General features: G+C 38.2%; 1 protein-coding gene across 1 annotated transcript in view; it reads right to left on the bottom strand.

Moving 5' to 3' along the window:
* Nucleotides 1–6,559: 6,559 nt before the first annotated feature.
* LOC106879715 (FAS-associated factor 2) overlaps nucleotides 6,560–18,189 on the bottom strand; it is a 31,462-nt gene continuing 19,832 nt past the window's right edge. Inside the window, exons 7-14 of the mRNA XM_089340688.1 lie at nucleotides 18,033–18,118; nucleotides 16,383–16,474; nucleotides 14,962–15,063; nucleotides 14,219–14,297; nucleotides 11,663–11,744; nucleotides 10,531–10,620; nucleotides 9,008–9,151; nucleotides 6,560–7,389 (exon numbers count right to left, since the gene is read on the bottom strand). Of these exons, the coding sequence (XP_089196814.1) occupies nucleotides 7,210–7,389; nucleotides 9,008–9,151; nucleotides 10,531–10,620; nucleotides 11,663–11,744; nucleotides 14,219–14,297; nucleotides 14,962–15,063; nucleotides 16,383–16,474; nucleotides 18,033–18,118 (855 nt within the window). The 3' untranslated portion in view covers nucleotides 6,560–7,209. The remainder of the gene's footprint in view (nucleotides 7,390–9,007; nucleotides 9,152–10,530; nucleotides 10,621–11,662; nucleotides 11,745–14,218; nucleotides 14,298–14,961; nucleotides 15,064–16,382; nucleotides 16,475–18,032; nucleotides 18,119–18,189) is intronic.

Below are 18,189 nucleotides of genomic sequence, written 5' to 3'. Positions count from 1 at the left end.
TTAGAAAAGCATTTAATATACTTTATATAGTATACTATGGTTGCATAACGAAATATCACGTGCCTACAAGTCATTAATGCTTATAATTAAAGGCATTCCAGCCGCCATCATTCTGTCGTTTCCTTTCCAGACATTTTAAAACAAGTTTTGTTTTATCGTTATTTTATTCTTTTCTTGTAGATAAAGCTCACTTTATTAATAAGTACGTCATCCGTTATAACAAATAAACAAATACAATAAAAATTAATTAAACATTTACGAGGATAATGGTAAAGGAGTTGCCCTTTTGGAGGCCAACTTGCTGGAACAGCCACTCTGATTCACAGGGATCGCACTAGCAGATAACCATCTCAACTCTGATTTCAAAGAGCAGGGATGTAGTCTGGGGGCCAAAAACGCTGGAGGTGTCCTCTGCCTCGACTACAAATCTGTCAGAGTGAGGCCATATATTTTTATTTGTTTCAGTCATTTGACTGCGGCCATACTGGAGCACTGTCTTAAAGTATTTTAGATGAAGAATTTGATCCAAGGACTTATTCTTTATAAGCCTAGTACTTATTCTATCAGTCTCTTTTGCCGAACCGCTAAGTTACAGGGATGTAAACACCAACATCAGTTGTCAAGTGATGATAGGGTGACAAACACTGACACACAAATATACACATACATATATGACGGGCTTCTTTTCAGTTTCTGTCTACCAAATCCACTCACAAGGCTTTGGTCAGCCTGAGGCTATAATAGAAGACACTTGCTCAAGGTGCCATGCAATGGGACTGAACCCGAAACCATGTGGTTAGGAAGCAAGCTTCTTACCAAACAGCCACGCCTATGCCTATCAAAGATCATTTAATTGAGAATTTGAGTCAGTGGGTAGCAGTGAAACATCTAATTTCCTGGTTATGTGTTTTACATTATACATTTGATATTGCTGACATTATTTTATTGTTTATTTCCCATTCTGGAGATAAAGGCTTACATATCTCTTTACTCTTTTACTTGTTTCAGTCATTTGACTGTGGCCATGTTCAAGCACCGCCTTTAGTCGAGCAAATCGACCCCCCAGAACTTATTCTTTGGAAGCCTAGTACTTATTCTATCGGTCTCTTTTGCCAAACTGCTAAGTTACGGGGACGTAAACACACCAGCATCGGTCAAGCGATGTTGGGGGGACAAACACAGACACACAAATATACATATATACGACGGGCTTCTTTCAGTTTCCGTCTACCAAATCCACTCACAAGGCTTTGGTCGGCTTGAGGCTATAGTAGAAGATACTTGCCCAAGGTGCCACGCAGTGGGACTGAACCCGGAACCATGTGGTTGGTAAGCAAGTATCGTGAATTTATCTTACATTTTTTCTTCCTTGTTTCAGTCAATGAGCTGCTGCTACGCTGGGGCACCACCTGGAATGGTTTTAGTTGAACAAATTGACCTCAGTACTTACACTTTTTTTTGAAGTCTGGTACTTATTCTCTCAGTGTCTTTTGTCAGACTGCTAAGCTATGGAGGCATAATATAAAGCTTTGCTTCCATATGTCCCAAGATATATTCTGGTGGTTGAGAAAATCAAAAAAGAGAATGTGTATCAGATATGATGCAGGGACACCGGGGAAATAAGTCATGTGTGTCACACGTGATATACTCACAACAGGTAAAGGATTAAATAAACACATAAAACAGAACAGTGCCTCAATTTGAGGGTAATTTGGTTGCTATTACTAGCACATGGAAGGAAGTTCCCTTGACTTTGCCTGTCCAAATCATTTTCATATGTTTATTCTAAATGTCCATATTTGTTTCCAGGCATTATGTTCAAACTGGACAGATTCAGCTTCTCGTGCATATCCTACAATGTCATTCTGAAAATAAACAATCACATCATTGAAGTTTTGAAGCTAGAAGATAATGCATGATTAATTAAAAAAAACAAAAAAACAATGTGAATAAATAAGCATTTAAACTGGCCATATCCAACCCAAATATTGTTTTATGTTCAAGCCAGCCAAATCCAACTTCTCATACTTACCCTACAATGTCATTCTAAAAAGAAATAGTCACAAGCTTCAAGATAATGCAGGATTAATTCAAAACAATGTAAATAAATAAGAATTACATTTCACTGAGTAACTTAAAAACTAAAGATCAATGTTTTAGCATTCAAACTGACCATGTCTAGCCTAAATATTTTACCTGTTTTATGCTCAAAGTAGCCAGATCAGGCTTTTCACACCTATCTTACAATGTCATTCTGAAAGTAAGCAATCACATCATCGAAATCTCAAAGCAACAAGATAATGCATAATTAATTATAAAAAATGTGAATAAGTAAGTGTTTCATTTGACAGAATGATCTGAATGCTAAAGGGTGAAGCCGGCCACATCTCACCTCTCACACTTACCCTACAATGTCATTCTAAAAATAAACAATCACCAACGTCAAACTCTTGAAGTTATGAGATAATGCATGATTAATTCAAAACTGTGAATAAATAAGCATTACATTTGACAGAGTAATCTGAATGCTAAAGGATTAGGCCCCTATCAACACAGAAAAATGGATATAAAATTCTGCTGCTACTGTCTACCAATCATTTGTCTATAAACATACAAGATGTGCACCTTCTCTTTCTTTCTTTTTCATTCTTATGGATTTTCCAGTCGTTACAATCAACAGAACTACCTATGCACTGACATCATCATCATCATCATTTAACGTCCGTTTTCCATGCTAGCATGGGTTGGATGATTTGACTGGGGACTGGCGAACCCAATGGCTACACCAGACTCCAATCTGATCAGGCAGAGTTTCTACAGCTGGATGCCCTTCCTAATGCCAACCACTCCGAGAGTGTAGAGCATGCTTTTATGTGCCACAGGCATGAGAGCCAGTCCGGCGGTACTGGCAATGGCCACGCTCAAATGCTGTTTTTTTACGTGTCACCTGCACAGGAGTCAGTCCAATGTTTTGTTCACATGCCACCGGTACGAGTGCCAGTTAGGTGAAGCGAGACTGCTGCTCTGGCAGTGATCCAGCTTGGATGGTGCTGTTAGCACTCCACTGGCACAGGTGCCAGTCATCGAATTTGGTTCAGTTTCGATCTCACTTGCCCCAACAGGTCTTTGCAAGCTTAGTTTAGTGTCCAATGAAGGAAGGTTGGCATGGGTGCCAGTCAACAGATTTGGTTCAATTTTCGATTTCGATTTCACTTGCCTCAACAGGTCTTCGCAAGCAGGGTTTTGTGTCCAAAGAAGGAAAGGTGTGCATAAGTGGGCTGGCTACACCCCTGGTAAAGGCACTGATGTTTAGTATATTTGAAATACTTTTTGTTACCATAGGCACACGCATAGCTGAGTGGTAAAAAATTTGCTTCCCAACCACATGGTTCTTGGTTGAGTTCCATTGTGTGTGGCACCTTGGGCAAGTGTCTTCTACTATAGCCATGGGTCAACCAAAGCCTGGCAGGTGGATTTGGTGGTTGGAAATTGAAAGAAGCCTGTCATATGTGTGGGTGTGTGTGTGTGCGTATACCACCACTACCACTTGACAACTCGTGTTGGTGTTTACGTCCAATAACCTAGCAGTTTGGCAACAGAGATCAATAGAATAAGTACCAGGCTTTAAAAAAGTACTACCAGGGTTGATTCATTCAACTAAAAATTCTTCAAGGCAGTGCCCCAGCTTGGCCACAGTGACTGAAACAAAAAGATAAAAACATGAATTTTCCAGTTGTTACAATCAACAAAACTATTTATAGCACGTGGGCGGTTGAGCATTCTACAGACATATAGTATATTCTAAATACCATGTCACCATATTTCTCTTGAAGTAAACTGCTTTTGTTTCAATAAATTCTGAAAATAAAGAATTTAGTAAAATAACTCATTAATTAAGTTAATATTTGGAACAGAAATTAACATGAAATTTTGCTGAGAGGTTATTAATTCAGATCTCATTAACCTACTTTTTACCATATTCCAGTTGAAATACATAGTCTTTGTTTTAATTAATTATGAAAATAATGAAAAATTCAGTAAAATAATTGTCATTACTGAGCTAGTGTTTGGAGCATAAGTTAACATGAAATTTTGGTGAAGGATTTTAATTCAGAGCACAGTTTAACCTTTTTGTTACCATAGTTCTTTTGAAAATACACTGTTTTTGTTTCAATTAATTTTGAAAATAATGAATTTAGTGGCTGTGTGGTTATGAAGCTTGCTTCCCAAACATATGGTTTTGAGTTCAGTCCCACTGCATAGCACCTGGGGCATGATGATAATTGAAAGGAAAGTTTTACTTTAGATCACTTTAAAAACAAAAAGTTTATCTCAGAGAACCAAGGGGAGTTGGTATGAAAATGGTTAATCTGGGCTTTGGAACACAAATTAACACCAAGTTTTGACAGAAGATTTTAATTTAAATAATCTTTAAAATAGGAATTTTGTGTCATGGAAACTGTCCTCCATAGCAGAAGTGTTCATGCTGCTTCGCCTGCTGAAGAGGATTAGCCTGCAAGAGCCCTGTGCTGGGGCCACATAAAGAGCACCTATGCTAGAATCGCATAATAGCTCTTGTACAGGCATCATGTAAACGTGCCTGTGCTGGTAGCATGAGTAAAGCACCCAGCTCACTCTGTAAAGTGGTTGGCATTAGGAAGGGCATCTAGGCTTAGAAACCAAGCCATATCAGACTGGAACCTAGTGCAGCTCTCCAGCTCGCTGGCTCTGGTCAGACCGTTCAACTCATGCCAGCATGGAAAACAGACATTAAATGGTGATGATTATGATTATGAAGAACCGGAGGCAGTGTCGGGAGAAAAAAGCTTAATACAATCCAAATACAGTGTGCAACAAAGTTGGGCCTTCTAACTGAGGATACAGCCCATCCCAAGGTGCTTCTACTGTTTCTATTGACCCAATTTTATTCACAATTCTAGGATCAACAGAGTATCTATGGTGCCACATAGTGTAACTAAATGAGAGTCTTGTGACTGTGAGACAAACTTCTGAACCACAATCATGTGATGCTATATCATGCACACACACAAAACATTATTTTATATTCATATGTCTGTTTTGCTTTGCCTGTGGCTATATCACACGCTATTTGATTCAGTGTGTTTGGTTGACAGCTTGCTCTATTCATAAATATATAATTAGCAGTTGAAATAGGGGTGGGTGTCTGGTGATTAGCTCTAGCTGTGAATGAATAGAAAACAAAGGAAAACCTGAAAATATAATTTAAAATTTATCCAAATATTGAAAGCAAAAATATATATATCCATGACAAAACAGTTAATCTACAACATTAAAAGAATTACTAAATGAAAATAAAAATTCCATTTATCCATAACATAAAGGATAAATATGAGTATACAAAAACAAAAAACACAAGCAATAAAATAAACCAATTTATCCATGAGATAAAGGGACAAATCTAAAGTTCTAAAAATAAAAAAAAATAGTATCCCTTTATCCATGACACAAGGGATATAATTCAGACCTTATAAAAAACAAAATCGAAAAACAATAAAATACACCTCATTTATCCAGGATGTAAGGGATAGACCTAAAATTAAAAAAAAAAAAACTATCAAAATAAAATAAAAGCTCTTTATCCATGGCATAAGGGATAAAAACCTAAAAAACGTTTCTTCTTCCATAGATAATTTTTTTTTATTTATTTATACATTTTTTGACCAGATTTTTTTTTTCATTTTCTGTTTTGGATGTAATCCAAGTCTTGTCAATTATTATTAATTAATTAATTATTATTATTATTAATGTTTCTTTTTGCTTTGTTATTTTTTTGCTATTGTTTTTACACTGGTGGTTTTGTTGTCAAGTACAGTTTGTTTTTTTTTTAGAAATATGTCTATGTGAATCCCTGTGTGTGTGTGTGTGTGTGTGTCTCCCAGTTTTTCGATATGTCCAGTCAGTTGTATATATATATATATATATATATATATATATATATATATATATATGTATGTATATATATGTATATATATATATAATCATTTTTAGGCTGAGAGTGTGGATATATGTATAGGTTTCTGTCCGTCCGTATGTGTGTGAGTGTGTAAGTGGCACATGCTGTGGAATGAGTCAAGTGGCTGGCTGGGTGGGTGAGAAAAAAAGAGGGATGGAAGGGTTGATGCGGATGGTGGTGGTAGAGACAGGGTGGAGAAGAAGATAGATTAGAAGTTGCAGGACGAGGGGAGAGTGAGAGTAAAATTGCTGGCAAAAGAGAATGAAAGAGATATAGATAGAGAGAATGAGAGAGATATAGAGATAATGAGAGATAGATATAGAGCTTTTAATGTATAAAGCAAAGTGACGCAAACAGCAGGAACAATAGTAGTGGTTGTTATTAACAGTGTTTCGCCCCCACGTAAGCCCCAATTCAGTAAACCTATGATGGTAGGTATTCCAGCCATGGCCAGCCAGTCAGACAGCCTAATTTTTAGTTTTGTTTCATATACTGAATAACATGTAGACAGCTCTCGCTGCACACACACTATGCACTGTTTTATGGATTTTGAAGATTTGGCTGTTATTTCTAGCAGGTTAAGACACCATGTAGAGTCTCCCTTAGTAAGAAGAGGTATTTTGTTGTTGAGTTGCTAGTTGTAGTAGTAATAGTAGTAGTAGTAGTAATAGTAAGTAGTGGTGTTGATGAAGTATGAAACAAGTATCACTGTCCACAAATGAGACAGTCTTGCGCTGTGGCCACCACCACCAAGAGGAGAAAGCCACTATATGATTGCACAAATTGCTAAAAATATCAGCCAACACCCTCCGACTCTACTTCCCAATTGTGTTAAAAATAAATATAAAATAAAGGGCACATTTGATATTGTAGTCTTAGATACACAATGACCAAAACAAAAACTATGGTGATGGTCATAGGCTAGAATACATTTGATTAGATCAGCTCAACTCAATCCAGGCTGCTAAACCTAGGGCTAAACACTAATAACAACAATCTTTACCACCACCGCCACCACTCTACCTCATCCACTTCAATACTTTTTTGTTTCTCAGAGTGGGTTTTCTTTTCTTTTTGGTTTGTTGTCTATTTTTTTTTTTTAGTAATTTTGTTTTTCCCTTTTTTAAAATTGTTTTTCTTTTTTTTTTTAATAATTGATTTGTCTTAGTCCTTGTTTTTCCTTTCTTTCTTTCTGTCATCCTCTCTCTCTCTCTCTAAGCTTGGTTGTCGTGGACGAACAGACGTACAGACTTGTCCAGGCCAACCTCGGAAAATGTTGGCGGATCGGGTCCGCCCTTTGTCGGAATGCAGCATACCTCACCCTTTGGGAAATTCATCAATACCTTGAAGTCATCTGGACAGCTTTCGTGACACAGGATGAAGTAATATAAATACTGAAACAAGGAAACAATAATCATAAGTGTTTCAAATTTTTATACAAGGTCAACAATATTAGGGAAGGTGGCGGGTGGGTGGGGATCCAAGTTGATGACATCAACCCCCAGAGTTCAATCCATAATTATTTTTATCAACCCCAAGATGATGGAAGGCAAAGTCGACCTTGGCAACACTTGAATTCAGAATGCAAAACAAGAAATGCAGTGAAGCATGTCTGAAATTTTAGGGGAGAGGGCTACTTGATTACATTGACCCCGGTCCTCAACTGGTACTTATTTTACCAACCCAGAAAGAATGAAAGGCAAAATCAACCTTGGTTGAATTTGAACACAGGATCTGAAGATGGAAGAAATGCTGCTGACCAATTTTTTCTGGCTTACTGACAATTCCGCCAGCTCACTGCCTTATAATAATAATAATAATAATAATAATAATCCTTTCTACTGGAGGCACAAGTCTCAAATTTGTGGGGTGGGGTCTAGTCGATTATATCAACCCCAGTGTTTCACTGGTACTTAATTTATTGACCTCGAAAGGATGAAAGGCAAAGCTGACCTTGGGGGAATTTGAACTCAGAACATAGCAACAGGAGAAACACCACTAAGCATTTCGTCTGGTGTGCTAATGATTCTGCCAGCTCACCACCTTAATAATAATAGTAGTAATAAGAGGAACTTGTCTGTTAATAGATATGTCTGTCCCACAAGATCAAAATGTCTCAAGAAATGAATACGAAAAGCTTTCTCATTATAAAGATCTGCAAATTGAAATCACAAAAATGTGGAAGCTTAGTGCTACGATAATACCAGCAGTAATTGGTGCGTTGGGAATGATAAAGAAGGGAGCTGAGAAGTACATTAAGCAACTCCCTGGTAACTCCAATCTCTGTGAACTACAAAAGATAACCTTGATGGGTACAGCCCATACACTATGGAAAGCACTCTCTATCTAAAATGGAATAAATGTGGTGACAATTTTAGCGTACATAGCAAAATAAAAGTGCCCTAGCACTAAGGCAGCTGAAATAAAGTTATAATGAAAGGAAACCATAAATAATAATAATAATGGTTTCAAATTGGGCTCACAATTATGAAATAGTGAGTTCGATTCTCAGACCAGATTGCATGTTGTGTTCTTGAGCAAGACACTATTTCATGTTGCTCCAATTCACTCAGCTGTAGAAATGAGCTGCAACGTCACTGGTGCCAAGCTGTATCAGCCTTTGCCTGTCCCTTGGATAACATTGGTGGTGTGGAGAGGGAAGGCTGGCATGGATGGGTGACTGCTGGTCTTCCATAAACAACCTCGCTTGGACTTACGCCTCAGAGGGTAACATTCTAGGCGCAATCCCATGGTCATTTATAAACAAAGGAGGGGTTCTCCCTCCCAGAACCACACACCATACTAAAATGTCTCATCACCAGGGTACCCAAAGATGCTTCACGCCTAGTTTGACTAAAAAAAACCAAAAAAAAAAAAAAAAAACCCCAACTATCCCCTCCTGTTTGTTCCTACATACCCAGCACAATGCAAAAACAGAGATTGCGATAAAATTGAAAGAAGAGAGATATTTATAAAAATGGTTAAGGTAGTCAGTGATAAATGCCAGCTTACTTTTAAAGATGTATGTTTGTTAAACCGTCTCTCCAGGTGAGCACCACTTGGCACCGTCAGTATTATCCTCACAGTATCTTCAGCATTGGCTGGTGGTTCAGGTGGAATTAAAAGTCTGGCTTCAGCCTTCTCCTTTTCAAGTTCCTGTCAAAGTTAAAATATATGTTTATATGTAATTTATTTATGCGCCCTTTTCAAGCCTAGCCAGACTCATGGGCCTGGTTTCCCGGTTTCTATGGCGTATGTGTTCCCCCACAGCTGGATGGGACACCAGTCCATCGCAGCGTTACTCAAGAAACAGGAAGTAAGAGTGAGAGAAGGTTGTGGTGGAAGAGTACAACAGGGGTCGCCACCCCCCACTGCTGGAGCCTTGTGGTGCTTTAGGTGTTTTCGCTCAATAAACACTCACAACACCCGGTCTGGGAATCGAAACTGCGATCCTCCGACCGCGGGTCCGCTGCCCTAACCACTGGGCCATTGCGTCTCCACATATATGTATATAGTTTTTATTTTTTACTTGTTTCAGTCATTAGACTGCGGCCATGCTGGAGCATAGCCTTGGATTTTTGGTCAAATGAATCGACCCCAAGTACTTATATTTTTTAAGCCTGGTACTTATTCTATCAGTCTCTTTTACAGGGACACAAACACACCAACACCGGTTGTCAAGTGGTGGTGAGGGACAAACAGACAGACAGACAAACACACACATATAGATAAGTTTCTTTCAGGTTCCATCTACTAAATTCACTCACAGGGGTTCGGTCAGCCTGAGGCTATAGCAGAAGACACTTGCCTAAGGTGCCCCACAGTGGGGCTGAACCAAGAACCATGTAATTGGGAAGCAAGCTTCTTACCATCTATCCATGCATACATATACCAGAGTAAGCACATAAATGTGAAATAAGGTGGGGGGAAAAAACAGGACTAAAATACAGGAGGTAGAGTAATATGCTTTATTATTAAAGCTGCAAAAACATCAAAAAATATCACAAAAAACTGCTACTCAGAGTTTCACGTTCCTGTTCATCGGACAGTTGTGTTCTCAATCACAACTGTTCGATAAAAGGGAACGTAAAACTGAGAAGCAGTCTTTTGTGATATCTTGTAATGTTTTTACACACACATACATGAGAGTGGTGAAGTGTGAATTTTGAACTCCCAGAATGTAAAGAAGGGTGAAATGCTTATTTGTTTATTGCCCACAAGGGGCTAAACATAGAAGGGACAAACAAGCACAGACAAAGGGATTAAGTCGATTACATCGACACCAGTGTGTAACTGGTACTTAATTTATCGACCCCGAAAGGATGAAAGGCAAAGTTGACCTCGGCGGAATTTGAACTCGGAACGTAACGGCAGACGAAATATCGCTAAACATTTCACCCGGCGTGTTAGGGTTTCTGCCAGCTCACCGCCTGGCATGTTAAAAATTCTGCCAGTTTGCTGCCTTAATAATAATAATAATAAGAAGAAGAAACCTTTGCCAGATGTGTGAGAATAGGGGAAGGCAGATGACTTACCATCAACAGGCGGTTAGATGCAGCAGCCTGCTCACGTTTTTCCAGCTCCTGTTCTTCAATAATTCTTTGTGCTTCCTGCTTTTTTCTATCCTGTACATGACCAAAAATAGCAATGAAAAAGAAATAAATATATATAAAAGTTAAAATTAAAATTCACAAGTTGTGTATGTATAAAACACATTCACTGGCTACCTGGTGTCAGCCATGGTAATTGCACAATCATTGCTGGATCTACATTAGGAATTCCACAATGTTATGTTGAGTATAGCAGAAACAAGAGAGACAAAAGATGGAATATACTGGAAACTTAATGCATTTCAGTTATGACCACTATCAACATGCTATAGTTTATCTCAAGAATGAAACATTATATATATATATATATATATATATATTATATATATATATATATATTTATACACATATATATATACATACACACACATACATGCATTTATATATATACAGACATACATTTATATACATAGACACACATGCATTTATATATATAGACACACATGCATTTATATATATATATATAGACACATATATGCATTTATATATATACATATATATATATACGTACACACACACACACATACATATATATACGTACACACACATATATATACACATTTATATGCATATATATATATATATATACATACATACACATACATATGCATTTATATACACACACATTCACACGCATACATATATACACACACACACACACACACACATGTATATATGTCTCTCTCTTTCTTTCTCAGTGAGTATGTTTGCATGAGTGAGTTTATATTTGTCTTTAAATGCTCACTGACAACAAACAAAACAGTAAGCCCTGCTGTCGCTACTACAGGTTATCTCGTACACTTGCAGCCAACCGTGAAAGCATGTTCACAGGCTTTCAAAATATCTTGACATAGTGTGATGTTTGTAAAGAAAAACTACTCATAACTATACCTGGGTCGTCTTTTGTTCAGTAGATTATGAAATTACGGGCAAGCAACACAAAGGGCATCCAGCCATAGAAAAATCTACTTCAATGGATTGCTCCGATGCATGCAGGCATGGAAAAGTGGATGTTAAAACAATGATTATGATATATAAGAAGAAGAATAAGTCTTACCTTTTCCTGATCAGCTTTCAGAGAAGCATAGTAAGCTTCGTCTTGCTGCTCTCTTAACTCCTTGTCAGCGTTGCGTCGCTCTCTGGAAGGGAAATGGGGGTAAATAGAAAAGATGATGAATAAATGAAGGAGGGGAATTCAGAATTATTAACTGTTTAGTATCCAAACTGGCCAGATTTTGCAAAAATATTTTTTACCTGTTTTGTGTTCAAATCGGTTACATTCAGCCTCTCACACCTACCCTACAATGTCGTTCTAAAAATAAACAATCCCATCGTTGAATCTCAAAGCTATGAGATAATGCATGATTAATTCAAAACAAATGTGAATAAATAAGCATTTCATTTGACAGAATGGTCTGAATGCTGTACACACACAAATCTACACACCTATATATGTGCTACATACCCCAACATCCATGTGTGTGTATATGCACACACATATACCTATATAATTCCAGAGCTACATCTGCAACAGTCTCCTCTCTATTTTCCAGCCATTATATATTTAAAAGGAGCACTCCGTCAGTTATGACGATGAGGGTCCCAGCTGATACGATCAACGGAACAGCCTGCTCATGAAATTAACGTGTAAGTGACTGAGCAATCCACAGACACGTGTACCCTTAACGTAGTTCTCAAGGAGATTCAGCATGACAAGGTCGGCCCTTTGAAATACAGGTACTACTCATTTTTGCCAGTTGAGTGAACTGGAGCAATGTAAAATAAAGTGTCTTGCTCAAGGACACAACACGTTCCCAGAAATCAAACTCACGACCTTACGATCGTGAGCCAAATGCCCTAACCACTAAGCCACACGCCTTCTTTTATATATATATATATATATATGTATGTATGTATCTGCAACAGTCTCCTCTCTATTTTTCAGCCATAATATATTTAAGACATCATCATCAAGTGTGTCCTCTTGTTTTCCCTTTAAAGATAGTAGAGTGGTTTGAGGAAGGTTTGGATGCTATTTCTTGTAGATCAAGTGGTCCTATAGAGACTCATGCAAGTTTGTAGTCAAACAGTTTTTGCTTAGCTCTAGGTTAATTCTGATCAAACAGACGTACAATCAAAGTCACACTAGATATGACCATTCAACCTTTTAATCCCGAACAACATTACCAAATGGTTTGAGATAATGTTTATATCATCCACTGCTCATGTGTCAAACAGATTGTCATTGGTGGTCGATCATAGTAGTTTCTAGTGATGTTTTTCATGTTGGTCTCAACTACTGCCATGGCTGACAGTTTATGTCTTCGTTTAACCTTTTAGCATTCAAATTATCAAATGTGAGGAAGATCTGGCTGTTATTTCTATCAGGTTGAGTGACAACTAAGACACTCAACAAATAACCACACGAGCAATGGATGATGTATGTAATCATCATCATCGTTTAACGTCTGTGTTCCACGCTAGCATGGGTGGTACCACAATAGCCAGCCAGGCTAAAGCCTGCATCAGACTTCTGTGACTGTTTTGGCAAGATTTTTACAGCTGGACGCCCTCCCTAACACTGACCACTCAGCAGAGTAAACATTATTTCAAACCATTTGGTCAGTTTGTACAATGATTGGAGTCAATGCAGTTATAGAACTGGTATGATGATGGGAGAGGACAGATGAGTTGGGAGGCAAACCAGTCATAGTTGTCACCCATATCTTTATCTTTTAAACTCTTGTGCTTCAGTGCAAGGGCACTGGCTTGATCCTGTTGTGCTGCGTTCCCACTGAGGAAAGCAGTAGCTCAGGCGAATTATTGTTATTATTCTGAAACACAGGGACCCAGGTCTACTAGAACAAATCAGCTCGAGTACTTATTTTTACATCTGGTACATATTCTGTTGGCATCATTTGCCAAACTGCTAAATGATATCAACTGAACAAGTACTAGCGTGTGTGACGGGCGGGTGGGGAGATATAAGCAAGTGAACACCAGTTGTCAAGTAGCTGTGGTGGTAAACACACACACACGAACATATTTATGACAGACTTCAGGCTTCTTACACAGTTTTTGCCTACCAAATCTACTCACAAGGCACAAATTGATCTGGTGCTAGAGTAGAAGACACTTGTCTGAGGTGCCATACAGTGGCACTGAACCTGAAAGCACATGGCAGCAAAGTGAGCTTCTTAACCACGTAGCTATGCCTGTACCCTTTCCCTAACCTCCATTGGGAGAAAAACGAAAACAATGACCCAGGATGAAAAATGAAAAGGTGCAGATATAGCTGTGTGGACACCGCTTGTATGATGGTAACATTTGTTTGCAACTAACATGCAATATCAGGACAAAGAGACACAAACACACACACAAGAAACCAAAAAGCTTCATTCAGTTTCAGTCTATCAAACCCACTAACAAAGCATTAATCAACCAGGGGCTATAGTAGAATTAGAAGACATCCAAGGTGCTACACAGTGGGGCTGAACCCAAGACCATAGAGTTGCAAAAGAAGCCTCTTATCAACACATGTATGACGAAATATGCTTGATAAAAAATACAAGAAAAATAGGAGAGGAAGAGGTGACTGATTATTAGTGCTTACCGTTCTCGTCGTATTGATGTAACAGCTTGTTCATTGACTTCAATGGCTCTTTGGAGTCTACGGATTAATTCTTGTGAGTCTGTAATACCAAAGTAAAAGAGATCAGGTTGGAAAAAGAAAGATAACAGGAAGTACAATGAACAAACCTTAAAAGTAAATGGTTTAGCCCTAAAGGTTCAACAGGTTGTGTGCAAGCAAACGTTGTGTGTGTGTGTGTGTGTATGTGTGTAATAACCTTTCATCATCTGACATATGATCACCTCCTCTTCTTTCAAAGGATCCTTGTCTAGCAAGTTACTTCATGACTTTGCCAGTGCTGGTGCCACGTAAAAAGCATTCAATCCACACTGTGGAGTAGTTGACATTGGGAAGGGCAACCAACTGTAAAAGACCATGCCTGTGCTGGTGCCACATGAAAAGCACTCAGTCTACTCCGTGGGGTGGTTGGTGTCAGGAAAGGAAACCAGCTGTAAAACCAAAAAAAAATACTCCATCTTTCTGTTGTTTTCACAGCCATGCTACATTCAAAATATTACTTTCTTGTCTGTATGTTAAAAAATAATGTTTCTAGAATAGGCACAAGGACTGAAATGTTAGAGGAAGATATTAGTCAATACCATTGAGACATTGGCTGTAAATTTACAAGTAAGAGAATCACTATGTGGTCAGCAGCCGAGGAGGAGGAGGAGGGAGCTGAACAACAACAACAACAACAGGAAGCTGATTCAAAGAGGTGCACTTACCTACCAATCCTTCAATCCGAGCCACAACAGTCATACTGTTGTTCTCACGTAAGACAATAAGGGACAGGAAAGGATACTTAATAACACGGATGGTCCGAGAGACTGAAATGAGAAAAATAGAGAAGAAATATTTGATAAATGTCTGTGCAGCAGAAACGAGTAACTAACAACAGAGTGTAGTTGTCAGACAGCAACATTGAGACATCACAATCGGATACGGAATGAAAGTTATCAAATGACTGGTGAGATAACAGTGTTTTATCTTTTGTCTTTTACTTGTTTCAGTAGAATGTGACCATGCTGGGGCACCACCTTGAAAAACTTTTTAGTCAAATGGATCGACCTCAGTACATTTTTGTTTTAAAGTCTGATACTTATTCCATTGGTCTCTTTTGCTGAACTGCTAAGTTATGGGGATGCGAACACACCAACAATGGTTGTCAAGCACAGGTGAGGGACAAACAAACATACATGTGTATGATATATATATAGAAAGAATAAAAAGTTTTGAATGGTGCAACAATGCACTATAATACAAAAATATGGACTATATACCTGTTGTAATTTCGTTATCTATAGTCCAATGATATTTCGGAATATAATTCCTTCTTCAGATGTTCTTAAATGTTCTAAGCTTTGTGATTGGCTTTAGTAGACAGAAACTAAGAAGATCTGAAGAAGGAATTGTATTCCGAAATATCATCGGACTATAGATAACCAAATTACAACAGGTATATAGTCCATTTTTTTGTAATATAGTGCATTGGTGTACCATTCAAAACTTTTTATTCTTTACAAACAATACACAATGCTTCAAGTGAACTACAAAACTCTCCTATATATATATATATATATATATATATATATATATATATATGACAAGCTTCTTTCAGTTTCCATCTACTAAATCCAATCACAAGGCTTTGGTTGGCTCAAGGATATAGAAGACACTTGCCCAAGGTGTCATGCAGTGGGACTGAACCCAGACCCATGTGGTTGGAAAGCAAACTTCTTATCACACAGCCATGCCTGTGCTTATGTTTATTTCCATTCCTATTACATAGAGAAGAACATACTTTAATCTAAGATAAGGGGTTGTGGGGTTAAAAAGTTTGTTTTACAACCAAGTGATTTTGGGGTCTGGTTCTATTGAGAGGTACCTTGCACATTGTCTTCTACAACAGTATCAGGCTAACCAATGTTCTGTGAGTGAATTTGGCAGAACGGAAACTGTGTGGAAGCCCATCATATGTGTGTGTGTGCATGTGTGTATATGGCTCTGCACATGTGTGTGTGTGTTTATATTTGCGTTTCACCTCTTGATAGTTTTGATTTGTTTACAAACCCATAATTTAGTGGTTTGGCAAATCAAGACAGAAGACAACAACAATGGCAACAATAGAATGAGTGTTTTGTCTTACCTCTGTATCCCTCGGGACTGCTGACATTGCATGCCCAAAACAACACTTTGGAATTGATAAAGTTAACCACATTAGGATTGCATAACGTTTCTCTGAAAGAAGCAAACAAGGAAAAACCAGTTGAAAAAAATCAGAAGAAAATGTTTTGATATTCATAATTTAATCCATAACATACACCTTGCCTTCCACAAGAAGAAAATTGCTCTCTATCAAACAAATTTCTTTGTAGTACATGGATGGCAAGGCGGAAAATTTGAGAGGCATTCAAGAATTGGATAGTTGGTTGGTTTGGTTTTTGGTATACCAGATAGTTTGGTTTTAAAGAGCTGGATGGTTTAACCCTTCAGCATTTAAACTGGCCATATCCGGCCAAAATATTCTGCCTATTTTGTGTTCAAACTGGCCAGATCTTGCCTCTCACATATACCCTACAATGTCATTCTAAGAATAAACAGTCACATCATCAAAAGTTTGATGCTACAAAACATCGTTGTTTAACATCGCCTTCCGTGACTGTTTTGACAGGATTTTTACAGTTGGATGCCCTTCCTAACATCAACCACTCAGCAGAGTGGACTTAGTGCCTTTTATGTGGCACAAGAACAGGTGAGGTCAGTTTTGGCAATATTTTTAGAGCTGGATGCCCTTCCAAAACACCAACCACTTTATAGTATGGATTGGGTGCTTTTAAGAGGTACCTGCACTGACAGGGTCACCAAGTACTTGCAAGACAAAAAAGAAATTAAAAAAAAAACTCTTTTGAGAGGGGAGGGGGCAGTGGAGGAGGTGATCTTGTGTCGAATGATGAAAGGTTATAGTGAGGCAGAGAGACAGAAACAGGTGTCTTGCTGTAGAGGAGGTACAAGGTTACTCGGCCGGAAAGAGAGAGAGAGAGAGAGAGAGAGATCAGGAATGAAGACAGAAACGGGTGAGCTGCTGCAAAGGAAATACATGGTTACCCAACCTGAAGGGAGTGCAGGAGAAGGAGAGAGAGAGGGAGACAGCAGGATAGAGATGGTGGCAAAGTGCTGGGCATATGCAATGATATAGTGGAACACATAGGTCAGAAGCTAGCGGAGAGCAATGATACAATGGCACAGGGCCAAGAGGACAGGATTGGGGAGTGGGAGTTAAGCCCAGGGCATGAAATAGAAATGTGATGAAGAGAAGAGATGCAGAGATGTAGTTTGGTTTGTTGTGGTAGAGGTGTGAGAAATTTTCTTGCTAAGTGTGGGTGGGGGACACAACACTTCTAGAACTCAGTTTCGCTGATTTGGGCAGGGTCTTCTCAAGAGATGTCTGGGAATAAGCTACAAAACAATTCATGATTAATTCAAAGCAATGTGAATAAATACATATTACATTTGAAAAAATAATCTGAATGCTAAAGGGCTAATTTTGAGCGTTGTAGTTGGTTTACTTTTTAACAGTTAAATATTTTGTTCTGCTTTCATAGAATTACAAGAAAACCTGCAACTCAGCCATTTGATATAGAGATTGATTATATAAGTAGCAAACTTAGTAGTGGTGTCAGTATAAAACCCCTTGGATGTAGTGCTCCAGTGTGGCCCCAATCCAACGACTGAAATCAATGAAAGGAAAAAAAAAAAAAAATCAATTTTCTGAGTACAAGCAAACAAAAGAATTTACCGGCAGAATACCACAGAGTTCCTAATGCTGTCGTCGTGGAGATAGACGAGGAGGAAACGCAGTTCTCGCTTAGCATCGTTGATTGCCTGAAAGAGATACAAAACAAATAAATAAATAAAAATAACAAATAAAAAATAAAAGTAAATAAATAAATAAA

Source organism: Octopus bimaculoides, chromosome 23 (genome assembly GCF_046866305.1).
Source record: "Octopus bimaculoides isolate indiv1 chromosome 23, ASM4686630v1, whole genome shotgun sequence".
Classification (NCBI taxonomy): Eukaryota; Metazoa; Mollusca; class Cephalopoda; order Octopoda; family Octopodidae; genus Octopus; species Octopus bimaculoides.
Note: the sequence above shows the minus strand (reverse complement) of the source record. Positions and strands in the feature narration are given on the sequence as shown.